Source organism: Poecilia reticulata, linkage group LG19 (assembly GCF_000633615.1).
Source record: "Poecilia reticulata strain Guanapo linkage group LG19, Guppy_female_1.0+MT, whole genome shotgun sequence".
Taxonomy (NCBI): Eukaryota; Metazoa; Chordata; class Actinopteri; order Cyprinodontiformes; family Poeciliidae; genus Poecilia; species Poecilia reticulata.
The window spans coordinates 26,212,045-26,225,030 of record NC_024349.1 but is presented as its reverse complement, the minus strand read 5'-3'; the positions used below and the strand labels follow the sequence as shown (position 1 = coordinate 26,225,030).

At 38.0% G+C, this 12,986-nt stretch overlaps 1 protein-coding gene and 2 long non-coding RNA genes across 6 annotated transcripts in view; 2 read left to right on the top strand and 1 right to left on the bottom strand.

Moving 5' to 3' along the window:
• The window catches only part of myo15b (myosin XVB), a 160,249-nt gene that overhangs the window by 9,897 nt on the left and 137,366 nt on the right, over window positions 1-12,986 (bottom strand). Inside the window, exons 42-49 of the mRNA XM_017310910.1 lie at window positions 12,031-12,109; window positions 11,800-11,940; window positions 6,225-6,390; window positions 4,364-4,454; window positions 4,006-4,252; window positions 3,649-3,755; window positions 2,644-2,703; window positions 2,464-2,539 (exon numbers count right to left, since the gene is read on the bottom strand). Coding sequence (XP_017166399.1) covers window positions 2,464-2,539; window positions 2,644-2,703; window positions 3,649-3,755; window positions 4,006-4,252; window positions 4,364-4,454; window positions 6,225-6,390; window positions 11,800-11,940; window positions 12,031-12,109 — 967 coding nt within the window. The remainder of the gene's footprint in view (window positions 1-2,463; window positions 2,540-2,643; window positions 2,704-3,648; window positions 3,756-4,005; window positions 4,253-4,363; window positions 4,455-6,224; window positions 6,391-11,799; window positions 11,941-12,030; window positions 12,110-12,986) is intronic.
• Window positions 1-12,986, top strand: part of LOC103482142 (uncharacterized) — a 37,798-nt gene that overhangs the window by 12,180 nt on the left and 12,632 nt on the right. For 3 of the 4 annotated variants that reach the window (XR_536392.2, XR_001777653.1, XR_001777654.1), the window contains 3 exons: window positions 6,920-7,020; window positions 9,479-9,583; window positions 9,965-11,591. This is a non-coding gene — a long non-coding RNA (uncharacterized LOC103482142). Of the gene's footprint in view, window positions 1-6,919; window positions 7,021-9,478; window positions 9,584-9,964; window positions 11,592-12,986 lie in introns of those variants that run through there. The other variant, XR_001777655.1, reaches the window with a different exon arrangement.
• On the top strand, window positions 7-3,957 carry LOC108167293 (uncharacterized). Its single transcript, XR_001777656.1, has 2 exons — window positions 7-446; window positions 3,661-3,957. It is a non-coding gene; the product is annotated as an uncharacterized LOC108167293 (long non-coding RNA).

Genomic DNA, 12,986 nt, shown 5'->3' with positions numbered 1-12,986 from the left:
GCGAGTTTTGTGGATTATTTTTCAGTGGAGCTCTGTCATACGGACTATTTTGTGGATTTTGACTTCTTGAACTGCGGAAGGACACGGACAGACTGTGCTGCACAAATACCGCAGCTGTGGCAGCGGAGAGCAACACCTCTGTGAGCTCGTTTGATAATCTGTTAAAGAAGATTTCATATTTTATATTTGGACATTTGCTGGCCTATGAGCCCTACTGCTGATAAAAATAAAAGCAAAACAAACTGAACATTAAAGAAAACAAACGTTTTTGTTCATAATCCTGAGGTTTTCTGCTGTGAATGTTGCATTTATTTTGGACACTACCATAAAGGTTAAACAAAACAAAATGGCATTTGAACCAGATTTTTCTGTTTTTGACTCTGACATGGACGATGACCTTGAGGACGGTTTCCCTCAGACCGATGCCATCCATGACCTCCCTCCAGGTGATGTGTTTTGTGATGTGCCACATGACATTCACCACTCACAGATGCCTCCTGGGGTCGATGAGACCAWCGCTGATGAGACCGAGTTTGACCAAGCTTCAGATTGTGCTGGACGGTACAATCTGAGAGCCCGGCRTCATCCCAGGATAACGACTGGGTTGTCAGACCATAAATGGACAAATATCTATCATACTGACAGGCTTAACAATATGTAAGGTTATATTTGTTCAGGTTAAATGTGTTATGTTGAAATTTTTGTAGTTACAAAACAAAATCGAAAAAGAATTTTGATGATTCGGGATGACAGTAATATTGTTTTCACCCATAGTTGCATAGGAAGAATTTCGTTTGTCCCTTAACTGTTCRTTAGAGGGGTTGTGTTCATAAAACAAAGAAGAGTTCCACACTGTATGGTTGCATTTTGGAACCTGCCACCGAGGAACTTCTTAATCATTTCGGCGACCTCGCCCCAGAGATTGGAGAGCCCGACCCAGAGACCCCAGGCTCAGCTTCCTCAATAGAAGACATGTTGGTGGGATTGAGGAGGTCTTCAATCCCACCAACATGCCAACAGGACCGCAACGTCCCGAGTCGAGTTCAGCAGCACACCATCCCCACTATAAACAACGTTGGTTCTGTACTACTTCCCCATCTTAGGTGCCTAATGGTGCACCAGAATTGCCTCGAAGCCGTACGGAAGTCTTTTTCCATGGCCTCTCCAAACTCCTCTCACGCTCGGGATTTGCCTCAGTAACCACTCGAGCCGCATGCCGCTCTTCGCCTGCCAGTACCCATCAGCTACTTCTGGAGTTCCACAGGCCAAAAAGGCCAGATAGGACTCCTACTTCACCCCGACAGCATCCTTCACCAAAGGTGTCCACCAACGGGTTCGAGGGTTGCCGCCACGACAGGCACCGACAACCTTGTAGCCACAGCTCCAATAAGCTGCCTCGACACGGTCCACTGAGACTCAATGTCCTGCACCTCCCCCGGAAGATGGGAGTTAAAGCTGCGTCTCACAGGAGACTCTGTCAGACGTTCCCAGCAGACCCTCACAACACATTTGGGCCTGCCAGGTCTGACCGGCGTTCTCTACTGTCCACTGACCACCACCGGAGCCAACTCCGGTGGTGGTCAGTGGACAGCTCCGCACCTCTCTTCACCTGAGTGTCCAAGACATATGGCCGCAGACCCAATGAAACAATGACAGAGCCTATCATTGCAGATAATATATTGCAGTAAAATATTGATATCTAAAGACTCGATGCAAAATTTTGAAGGAACTCTGGAGTTTAAACCTATACTAGTTCTAGAAAATGGTTCTTGACTAATTGGCAGATAATGGGAACATAAAACACTATGGGCTTGATCTACAAATATTCCAAATAATGAACAGTAAATTTCATGAGAAAAAAAAAAGAAAGAATGCGCAGTAAGTGGGCGTGTTGCAGGTGTTCTACAAAGATTATTGACTATACAAGTGCAAGTGCCACTGGTTGTCATCATGGAGAGTGTTGGACAGCAGAGCGGCCAAAAAAGAAAAATGAAGTAAAAAGTCATTATGCTGGCGAAGAAATAAAAAAAAAACATTGAATTTAAATTAGCATACAACATGATAAACAGTAAAAACATTTAAAGATCAATCAAAATAACGCTATACACAGCTGTTTTTAACTCCCCTGGTCCCCTGAGTTGCTCTCCAACTCTGTTAGCCCAATCTTACCTCCAATCCTTATGTGATAATCTGGAAATAAGGCATATTACTTATTTGTAAATATAGATTCAAAAACACCATCCGCAATGTGGTTCTGGTATAATAAATTGCTTGCTGGTGATGAGTCATTACATTTGCATATCCTCCTCCCAGTATTTTGCACTTTCTGATGACCAGCAAATTTTTTGCATATTCTGTTTGTTTTTTGTGCATGGAATCAAGTTTGTGCCTGTTTTTATAAGCGCAAATCTTTAGAAGGTAAGGCCATATGTGGCTTCCTGACATAGTCCAAAGAATTCTCACCAAGAAGGTCTTTCATTTTCCTTCTTTCTTCACTATCAATTCTCACACAGCTGTCAGAGTAGGTGTCTCTCATGATCTGAAAAAAAAACCCAGCAAAGGTTATAAAATCTGATCTTGATTTTCTAATTTGACATTGAATGGAACGTTAGATGCATAACTAAAGGCCGATCAAATAGTTACCTGCTCACACAACAGGTTAAGCACATAAGGCTTGTTGAAGAGTTCTCTTGGATAAAACACCTGCAGATAAAATGAGAGGTTACTTAAGAGGGATAATTTTTCAGATTTTCTCATAAATTTGGTGTTATAAAACAGGCAGACTTGGCATTGTTTTTGTAGAATTTACATTAATTTAAACAAATAATTCACCATTTACATAATAAGCACACTATCTGCAAGACAGTAACAGAGATAATCATAAAAGGAAAACTCTATTTGGTGAATGAAATTGAGGAGCAAAGAAATCATCAGAGCTATGAATAATACAAATGCAAAACTTCCTGATTCAGGGTTGCTGGTTTAATTGTTTTGGAGACAATGGCTTACAAATTGAGCATCATCAATGGAGCTCCAAAACAATAAGGAACCAATGTAGCAGGTCATCTTTTTTTTCTCTTCAAAATTTAAAATAAACTAATAAAACTAATAATATTATCCTTGAAAGCTGTTGTAGCAGTTACTTTATATTTTATTCTTCAAATATTTTTATATATACAAAACTGATCAAAGCTGCTTAAACTATCTAGATTAACCAAAAATCAGAATTTATGGTAGAAAATGACAAATATAACGTGTAGTATACGTTCAAGATTCAGTGTGTACATCTAAGTTTGTGTGGGTGATCATGTATATGCTACATATACATGATCACTTTCACAAAATGTACCTACAAACAGGTCATTTGTGGAAAGTGAGGAGCTTCACCGGTTCTCACTTTTTTGCAGTTCCACTGAGCTCTAATAGTTCAATTTAGAGGTATGGCGTGAGTTAAGTTTTGGCTAAGATTAGAGTTAAGAATAGCGAGTGCTCTGGATAGGGCTAGGGAAAATAGCTGGATTAGCTGTTTTCATTTTAGGAGCTGCTAAAATGAATGGAAGTCAATATAAAGTCCTCAGTTTGTACAGAAGTACAAGGATGTGTGTATATGTGTGTGAGGTGAGGGGTGTTTAAATGTGTGTGTCTTACTTCTTTTCGCAGGAAAAGTTTTCCTGGCATGTTGAAGTGGGAGAAGTAAACCCCAGCAGAAAAGCGGTGAAGCTGGGATTGACTTCCCTCATCATCTGACATCACATCTGGACAGAAAGCAAATACGTACAGAGTTGTCTAAAGGCCTTATAGTATAAAGTAAACTTAAAGTTTCACAGCTTGTCAAGCACAAGTTTGACAAGTGTCTTCCTTTTTTGATAAAGCATTGATTTGTAAAGAAGTATTTGTTTTCTGTGTTTAATGTTGGTAATTTATCAAAATAAAGTGAAACAAGCAGCAGCAATTTCACATTTTATGGTTGTAAATTTGAGCTATATTTCAATCAGAATCACCCACAGAGAGATGGCGCAGTCATGAGTGGAGGGTCTGGAATGTTCACAAGGACAGGTGCTTGCTCTGGAGGAGGAGGCGGGGAGTCAGGAGGAAGAGGGGGATGGTGTTGCGAGCGCTGGGAGCCAAAAAGCTCCTCCAATGGACGCTGCTTCTGCCTCATGTTTTTAGAAATGACCCTGCGACCACTGGTGGATGGGGGAGAATTAGGTGGCCTTGGAGGCGGAGGTGGGGGAGGAGAAGCCCATTGTTTCTGTGTAAAAATTGAAAAATAAGTATTACAACAACAAAAAAAAAACATAAATAAATCTATCAAGCAGTTGTTTTTTGGGAGTTACAGCTACCATGTCCTGCCCCTCCTTACCTTTGGTTGTGGAACTGGTGCTTTGTTTCTGAGTTTAGCCAGAGCTTCCTCTTTTGGGTCACTCTTCTTAATAAATGTTCTAGCAGGAGATCTGAAAGATACATAACAACTAAAAAGATCCATGCAGATAATATGTAGTACACATTAAGAAATATTTGAAAAATAGTTCTTAAGCAGAGAACCCAAATCACTAATTTGGGGGTAATTTGGGGTGGTCCCTAGTTTAAAAATATTTGCATTTCTATACTATTTTTTTTGCAAGTTTATTGTCAAAATGTTTCATCCAACCATCATTCATCCTCCTTTTTTTAACTGGCTTATTTAAAGCTGGATCACTGTTAGAATTTTCTGACGTAAAATTATTTGTAACACTTTATTTTGGCTTTTAAAAAACAATTGCTAAACAACTGGGAACTCTAGATATTTGAATTTGGAAAGAGTGGAATTTTACTTTGAGTAATGTTTTAAGTTACTCACATTTAAACTGCTACGTTTTTTAAGCTTAGTAGTAGTGTCATAGGAACTCTATTTAATTTAATACTTGCACTAACAGTTTAATATTATGTTACATTTTCACAAAATTCCAAAAGATTTGCTCAAGCGATAATTTGATATTAGCCCTCTGAGTGTTGATAAACATGGGTCGTAACAATTCTTACAGTTCCAAAAAACTGTTTTTTGGCAAAACTTTCTAAACTGCTACTTGTAGACATTTCACAGGTTGTGTATTCAATGTAACAAACATGCCTGAATTTTTATTTTTATTTTCAAAAACAATGCATTACAACTTCAATTTTAAATTTCTCACTAAACATGCATGTGCAGCATCGGAGGTGGTGCAGAGCCTGATCCAGACTACTGTATGCCTCACACAACCCTGGCTGTGTTGTGCAACTGTACCATATGCATATGAGCTTTTGCTATGTCTTTCTTCTGGAACACAGAAGACCAACCACCACACTCCCAAAATCACAAAAGTGTGCGCAAGCTTTCTAAAATCGACATGCTGTCCACAACATCACTAGACAATGTGCAAAAACAGGTTTTGAAGAACTGATATATTTTTGACTGCAAGTCTGAAGACAATGTCATTATCTTTACCAATGCTTAGAAGTTACATGGAAAACCAGTGATACCAGAATTTTCTGTTGTATTATGTTTTGGGTCATGTTGTAGGATTTTGAACAAACCCATTAAGTTATTGTCAAAGTTATTTGAATCATAAAAAACAAAACAAAAAACATAAACTAAAGAAATGAAAAAAGCCTCTTCATCACCTCCATAATGACAAATAGTGATCATCCAGGTGAACTGTGATAATTTTCCTTATTTTTTATTCTTTCAATATTATTTTTATGTTTGAGCGTACAATTCTCAAACATATGTAATATTTAATTCTGTCAATCAATTTAAAAAAATGAATCATAATCTAGTGCTGTGATTAATCATGATTAATCACTATGCTTAACTTTGTAAACTTGAAATGTAAAAATACATATAAAAAAACCACATATCATTTTAAGATCTTTTATTTGTTTCTGGGCTTCATAATAGTTTGTTGCACAAGGGTATTTTTCCAGCCATATCATTCCCTCAGGTTAGCTGACCAGATGTTCCTTCAGAGATGTTCAAATATTTTCAATTCCAGGCCCAAAGCTGTGGAACAAGCTGTGTCTGCTCATAAGATAAACACCCTCAGTTTTTAAATCTTACATGAAAGCACACTTTCCACTTTCCTTCTGAATTTTCAACAATTAAAAATAATATTGTTAAAGTGCTTTTAAAATGCTCTAAACCTGGTGTGGTATGATTTGAATGCCTTTTCAAATTTGGGAGAACACAAGATACTACTGACACTGACCTGACAGGCTCAAATGGCTTGGGTTCTGGTTGTGGTCGACTGTTGAACTGTTTAATGATTTCCCTGATGTTGGAGGTTGGTTCAGGCTGGACCTTTGTGACCGGACTGAGAGTAGGTTCTTTAGGGGGGTCTGGTTCCTCATTTGGAGGGCTGGGAGGACGCCTTACTGTGGGAGATAAGAAAAAAAAATTAACATCATGACACAAACACTTCTAAAAACATTGTTAAAACATAGCAGAGGCTGGAAGCTGCTGGAAACCTGATGTATTTTGAAGTCCATATTTTACTTTTGAGGGTGTTTCTACCTTTCAGTAATGTAAATAGAGGTAAAAAATTATATCAAAAAGGTCTTCTACCAAGGCTTTCAAATTCTCAAAATCCTTCTATGCAGACTTCTTTCATTTGAGCAACTCATGTTGCTCAAATGAAAGCAACAGTGTACAATTAGATTGTACACTAGTACACTGTACTAATTAGATTGTACAGTGTACCAGGAGCTATCCTCTTCAAATTTCTACACCACTTTCATTGACAACTCAAAATATCTTAAAATGTCCCACTTTTATAACATTACCTTGCAGTAATGTTAATGTTTCGTAGTGGCCCAGCCAAAGCTCAAACTTTAATCTAATAGAGAATCCATTAAATTGTGAGGGATCTGAAATGTTCTCTGTGTGGTTAATATTTTCTCCCAGGTTCCAGCAGAGGGCTTTCGCACACCTGCATGTCAGCTGTGATCAACAGCAGTACAAGAAATTTCTGCCACTCATTCATCCCTTGAGTGTTGAGCCTTGTGGTAAAAGCACCCTGCATTTCCTAGTGACTTTGTTGACTTCTTGTGAAACATTGGCTGACTTTCAGTTCCACTTTTGCGTTCCCTCGCAATATGCTTACTGCAATATTTGCTGGTCTATTTTGCATACAGTCACAAATGTCAGTTTAAAATTTCAAATGTAAACACATTTAAAGAGCCTCGGTGATTATTCTTGACTCTTTGGTGCAAAAAACTGATTGAAAATAAATTTATTCACAATGACTGTTTGTTGCGACGGAACTGCACATGAAAACAACCATTGAAACCATTCAGACTACTGACACAAAACAGACACAATCAAAACTGTCAGATGACTTATTACCCCTTAATAATAACTCAGAAATAATCCAAATAGTTTGGATGTATTTTTTCTTCTTTCCTTCTTACGGAAAGTTTCTGTTTAGGTTTGTGGTGCATTTTTATCCTAAAGAAAAATATTTAAAATTTCAGATATTTCACAAGATTCCCGTACAAGGTATCAACATAGCTAACAGGAATACAGTCATGGCCAAAAGTTTTGAGAATGATTCAAATGTTAATATTTACAAAGTCTACTGCTTCAATTTTTATAATGGCAATTTGCATATACTCCAGAATGTTATAAAGAGTGATCAGCTTAACAGCAATTAATTGCAAAGTCAATATTTGCCTAGAAAATGAACTTTATCCCCAAAACACATTTCAACTTCATTGCAGCCTTAAAAGGACCAGCTAACATCGTTTCAGTGATTGCTCCATTAACACAGGTGTGGGTGTTGATGAGGACAGGGCTGGAGATCAATCTGTCATGATTAAGTAAGAATGACACCACTGGACACTTTAAAAAGAGGCTGGTGCTTGGCATTATTGTTTCTCTTCTGTGAACCATGGTTATCTCTAAAGGAACATGTGCAGTGATCATTGCACTGCACAAAAATGGCCTAACAGGGAAGAGCAGCTAGAAAGATTGCACCTCAGTCAACAATCTATCGCATCATCAAGAACTTCAAGGAGAGAGGTTCCATTGTTGCCAAAAAGGCTCCAGGGCGCCCAAGAAAGACCAGCAAGTGCCAGGACAGTCTCTTAAAAGTGTTTCAGCTGCGGGATCGGGCTACCAGAAGTGCAGAGCTTGCTCAGGAATGGCAGCAGGCAGATGTGAGTACATCTGCACGCACTGTGAGGCGGAGACTCTTGGAGCAAGGCCTGGTCTCAAGGAGGGCAGCAAAGAAGCCACTTCTCTCCAGGAAAAACATCAGGGACAGACTGATGTTCTGCAAAAGATACAGGGAGTGGACTGCTGAGGACTGGGGTAAAGTCATTTTCTCTGATGAATCCCCTTTCYGATTGTTTGGGACATCTGGAAAACAGCTTGTTCGGAGAAGACGAGGTGAGCGCTACCACCAGTCTTGTCTCATGCCAACTGTAAAGCATCCTGAAACCATTCATGTGTGGGGTTGCTTCTCAGCCAAGGGAGTCGGCTCTCTCACAGTCTTGCCTAAAAACACAGCCATGAATAAAGATGGGTACCAGAATGTCCTCCGAGAGCAACTTCTCCCAACCGTCCAAGAGCAGTTTGGTGATGAACAATGCCTTTTCCAGCATGATGGAGCACTTTGCCATAAAGCAAAGGTGATAACCAACTGGCTCAGGAAACAAAACATAGAGATTTTGGGTCCATGGCCTGGAAACTCCCCAGATCTTAATCCCATTGAAAACTTGTGGTCAATCATCAAGAGACGGGTGGACAAACAAAAACCTAGGAATTCTGACAAAATGCAAGCATTGATTGTGCAAGAATGGACTGCTATCAGTCAGGATTAGGTTCAGAAGTTGATTGAGAGCATGCCAGGGAGAATTGCAGAGGTCCTGAAGAAAAGGGGTCAACACTGCAAATACTGACTTGCTGCATTAACTCATTCTAACTGTCAATAAAAGCTTTTGTTACTCATAATATGACTGCAATTGTATTTCTGTATGTGATGAAAACATCTGACATACACACATGAAAACCAGAGGGCAGCAGATCATGTGAAAATATAATATTTGTGTCATTCTCAAAACTTTTGGCCATGACTGTACACTAATAAGCAAACTAGCAGACGATACTACACTTTTTCTTGGGTAACTGAACAAGTACTCCCAGCCCTTGATACTATTCAGATCTTGTCTAGAGCCTCTGGTTTATATCTAAGTGTCAATAAATGTAAAACTTTTTGCTATTAAAGATTGTGTTCTGTCCTGTATAAGCAATATACCAATTAAGCAGATTGTTGTATACTTAGGAATCACCATCACCAAAAATGATAAAAGTAGATGTGTTGAAAACATTTCTCCTGTTAACAGAACCAGAAAAAGTTGAACCTCTGGCTGCACAGAGATATAACTCTGAGGGGAAGGACTCTGCTCTCTAAGGCAGAAGGTCTCTCTAGTTTGGTTTATTTGGCCTCTTCTTTCTTTGTAGACAACAACACCTGTAGACAGAAAGGAAGGAAGGAAGGACTCCCACCTGTTCGGACTGAGAGCTATTGACCCCTACTGTTGTCCCCATTGTGTCGCATTGACATCGGTGAGCATAATCTATGCCTTTCATTTGGGTATTTGTTCTGCATATCGTTGTTGAATAATAGCATTTATCTGAATTATTTAATTATTCAAATGTAAACTTTCACTGATTTTGGCCAGAATTTAATGTTTAATATTGTTTTTGAAAATAATTTAGCAATTTACAAAATTGATATTGCAGTGAAATACTGCATTGAGGGAAAAGAGAATTGCTTTGTTGCAAATTTGAGCAATTTCATAAATTGACGTCAAATATGACATCTGCAGAAACCTGATTTATGGATTATAGCTAGAGCAGCTTAGTAAACATTATATTATTCTGCTGGTCGTGTCTGTTGACAGGTTCATTGATTTTTTTTTTTTGCATACTGGATTGTTCCTGAAGTGGATTCCTCCTCTGAGTTTGATGGTGAGTCCTCCCACCTGGACTTAGAGAAAAGTAACTGGATTGCCTTCTTTTCCATTTGGAGTTCTGCTGCACCTTGTGGTGCGGTAGGCCTGTAGCACTCACATCTTCACACACAGTTGGTTATATGTAAGACCACTGACTGACATTTTTCACTCCTACTGTTTCATCCCGAGAATTTAGGACAGTACCTTTTGGATAAGTTTTATTTGGGACATTGTAACAAACTGCTGTGTATGAAATTCTCCTCGTGTGAATGGTTTTTCAGTCGAACCTGAATTGAACTGAATTTGATAAATTTGTTTTTCTATCACGGTTTAGAATTCAGATTACCACAGGGTGCACTCAAAAGATTTAAAACTGAGAACTAGCACTTGTCCAAGTATTATTGCTATTATGTTTAATTATATTTTTAGAATTGTGAGTCTTGTACAACTTTTTGTTAATCTTATGGTGTAATTCACTAAAGCCAGTTTGTTCTTTAAATTCATTTAATTACCTTTGTGTCTCATTTAAACACCCCACTGTGCTCAGATAACTAAACCTATTGTTCCATTGATTTAATATATTTAATAATATTCACTACTGTGTTACACAGTGTTAATTTTAATGTATTAGTTGTACTACTTGATTTAGTACTATTAAAATAAATGAGGGTTATCTACTCACTCTTTAGCTTACTGTCAAGACTCTGGATTTTTGGGTTTGGTTTTTCTTTTGCATCTTATAAATCATTATCCTTTAGTTAGCTTAGGTTCTGTTATTCTTGTATGCCTGAATCTAAGTCTAGCTTTCTTTAGTGATTATAGTTAATTATTTTTTTTTCCTCTAGTTATTCCTTATTTCAGCCTCCCTGTAGTGTTTTTAGCAATGTTTATTTCTTAGTTATTTCATCACCCTAGGTTCAGTAATTCTAACATCTGAGTTTAGATATACCTTTCTTTAGTAATCCTAGTTATCTTATTTCTTAAGTCCTTCTAGCTCTCCTCCTTGCAGTATTTCTAGTTTTCTTATTTTGTCACTTTAGGTTTAGTTAGTCTTTTTGTCTGCATTCATGCCCATCTTCCTTTAATAATTCTAGTTAGGTTATTTCTTTGTTTAGTCCCTCACTATAGCTATATGTTCCTTAGTTCTTATTACTGTTAGATCAGCCTGGTTTCTGTTTAGGTTCGTTTGTTTTTCCCTCATGTCTTTTTCTCTTCTAGTTAATCAGGTTTTCTTTAGTCTTAGTGTTTCTTTAGTATTAGAAGTATTTTCAGCTCCCTGTGTTTTCTCCCTTTGTTTTCCCCCAGCATATCTCCTTAGCTTCTCCCCGCCCTTCAGCTACCTCCCGTGCTAACTACTCACACCAGAAATTAGTCATCTCATCTAGTTAGGTTCATTGTTCCATTTACTACCTCCCAGTATTTAAGCTCCTCTATCCCAGTCATAACTCACCAGTATGTCTTGTTACCCTATTCGTCTCTATGCTCTTCACTTCCCCTGTGCTCCTTAGAATCTCCTTGTGTCTCATTTTGGATTTGAATTGGATTGTTTTGTGTTCCCTTGGATGTTCATTTGTAAGTTGAACTCTGATTTTGTTAATTAAAATTTCAAGACCATACTACATGTTTACCTGCTGCTTTTGGGTCCGCCACACCACATCATGACACTTACTTTGCTTAATTTTTTGAGGCAATGAATTTGCATAATTCTTTTAAGGTGAACTAATTAGATTGTACAGTGTACCAGGAGCTATCCTCTTCAAATTTCTACACCACTTTCATTGACAACTCAAAATATCTTAAAATGTCCCACATTTATAATTTTCTAACCTTTAGGCTTTGGTGGTGGAGGTGGAGGTGGGGGTGAAGGTGAGGGGCTTGGTGAAGGACGTGTCTGCTGATTTTGTCTGGGTGGATCAGGCAGAGCTGATTGTCGCTTTGAGTTTCTTTTTTCCCGTTTTGATTTACCACCTAGAGGGGGCAAAAGAAAAAACGTATTCACCTTGACACTCAGTGAATAACTTAAAACAGTCTGAAAAAAGGTTATTTAAGTCTATTCACCAATATTTTGGAAGAAATCCCTCTTTTCTCTGAAAGATTGTAGGTCATCTGGCTCTGCCAGCTCCACATTTTCTTCTGACTATGAAAGCAAATAGACAGGATGGTGTCACTTTACAACTGACAGGGCTTAAAGTAAAAAAAAATCCTGAGCCTGAAACTTATAGTTATGATAGAAATTAACTATAGCGTTGCTATTGCCACAGTTTAATAAAAGGTGTCTTTGAATAGTGCAACAATTGCTTCTAACAATACAATTAACAAGCTAAAAATTCAAACTTAAATAAGACTTCAGTGCATTTCAACTCAAAACAAAATGTAAAATGTCTGTGCCCTAAAGGTTTGACTTACAGGCAAAAATCCCTCAACATTAWAYAAGAGTCCTTTCAGTCAATSTTTTAGCAAGTAATTTAGAACATGCAACATTACCAACTAAATCAGTRTTTCTCAACCTTTTTCAGCCCAGCGCCCCCCCAGCCTTTATCCAGGTCCCTCACCGCCCCCACCAAAGAATTTGTAGGCTACTTTGCACCGACTATTTTATTATTAATATAACTATCACTATTGTAGATGTTTTGATTTGTATGCTTGTTTCTGTATTTATCATCAAAAATAATTTCCCCAGAGAACAAAAAAGTCATGGGAATAGAAATTATTTTCACAGGTCTCTTAGAAAAATTTAATGAACATTCAAGTTAAATCTGTAGGTCTAACAGCAGCCAATCAGAGTGGAAAAAATATTCTTATTTTGTGCCATTTTCTAGTTGTTAAATATTCCACAAAATGACCAGATAAAAGATGAACAACATGCCAGTTTAAACTTTGATCTATTTGCAAACGACTCTGCAACATTAAAACATGGATAGAACTGTAACTACATTAATCATGGCTCTTCTTTTCTTCAGTGTTTCTGTCGGTTTCTGGTGGTGCAGCTCTGTGCTGCCTTCAGGAGAATGGGA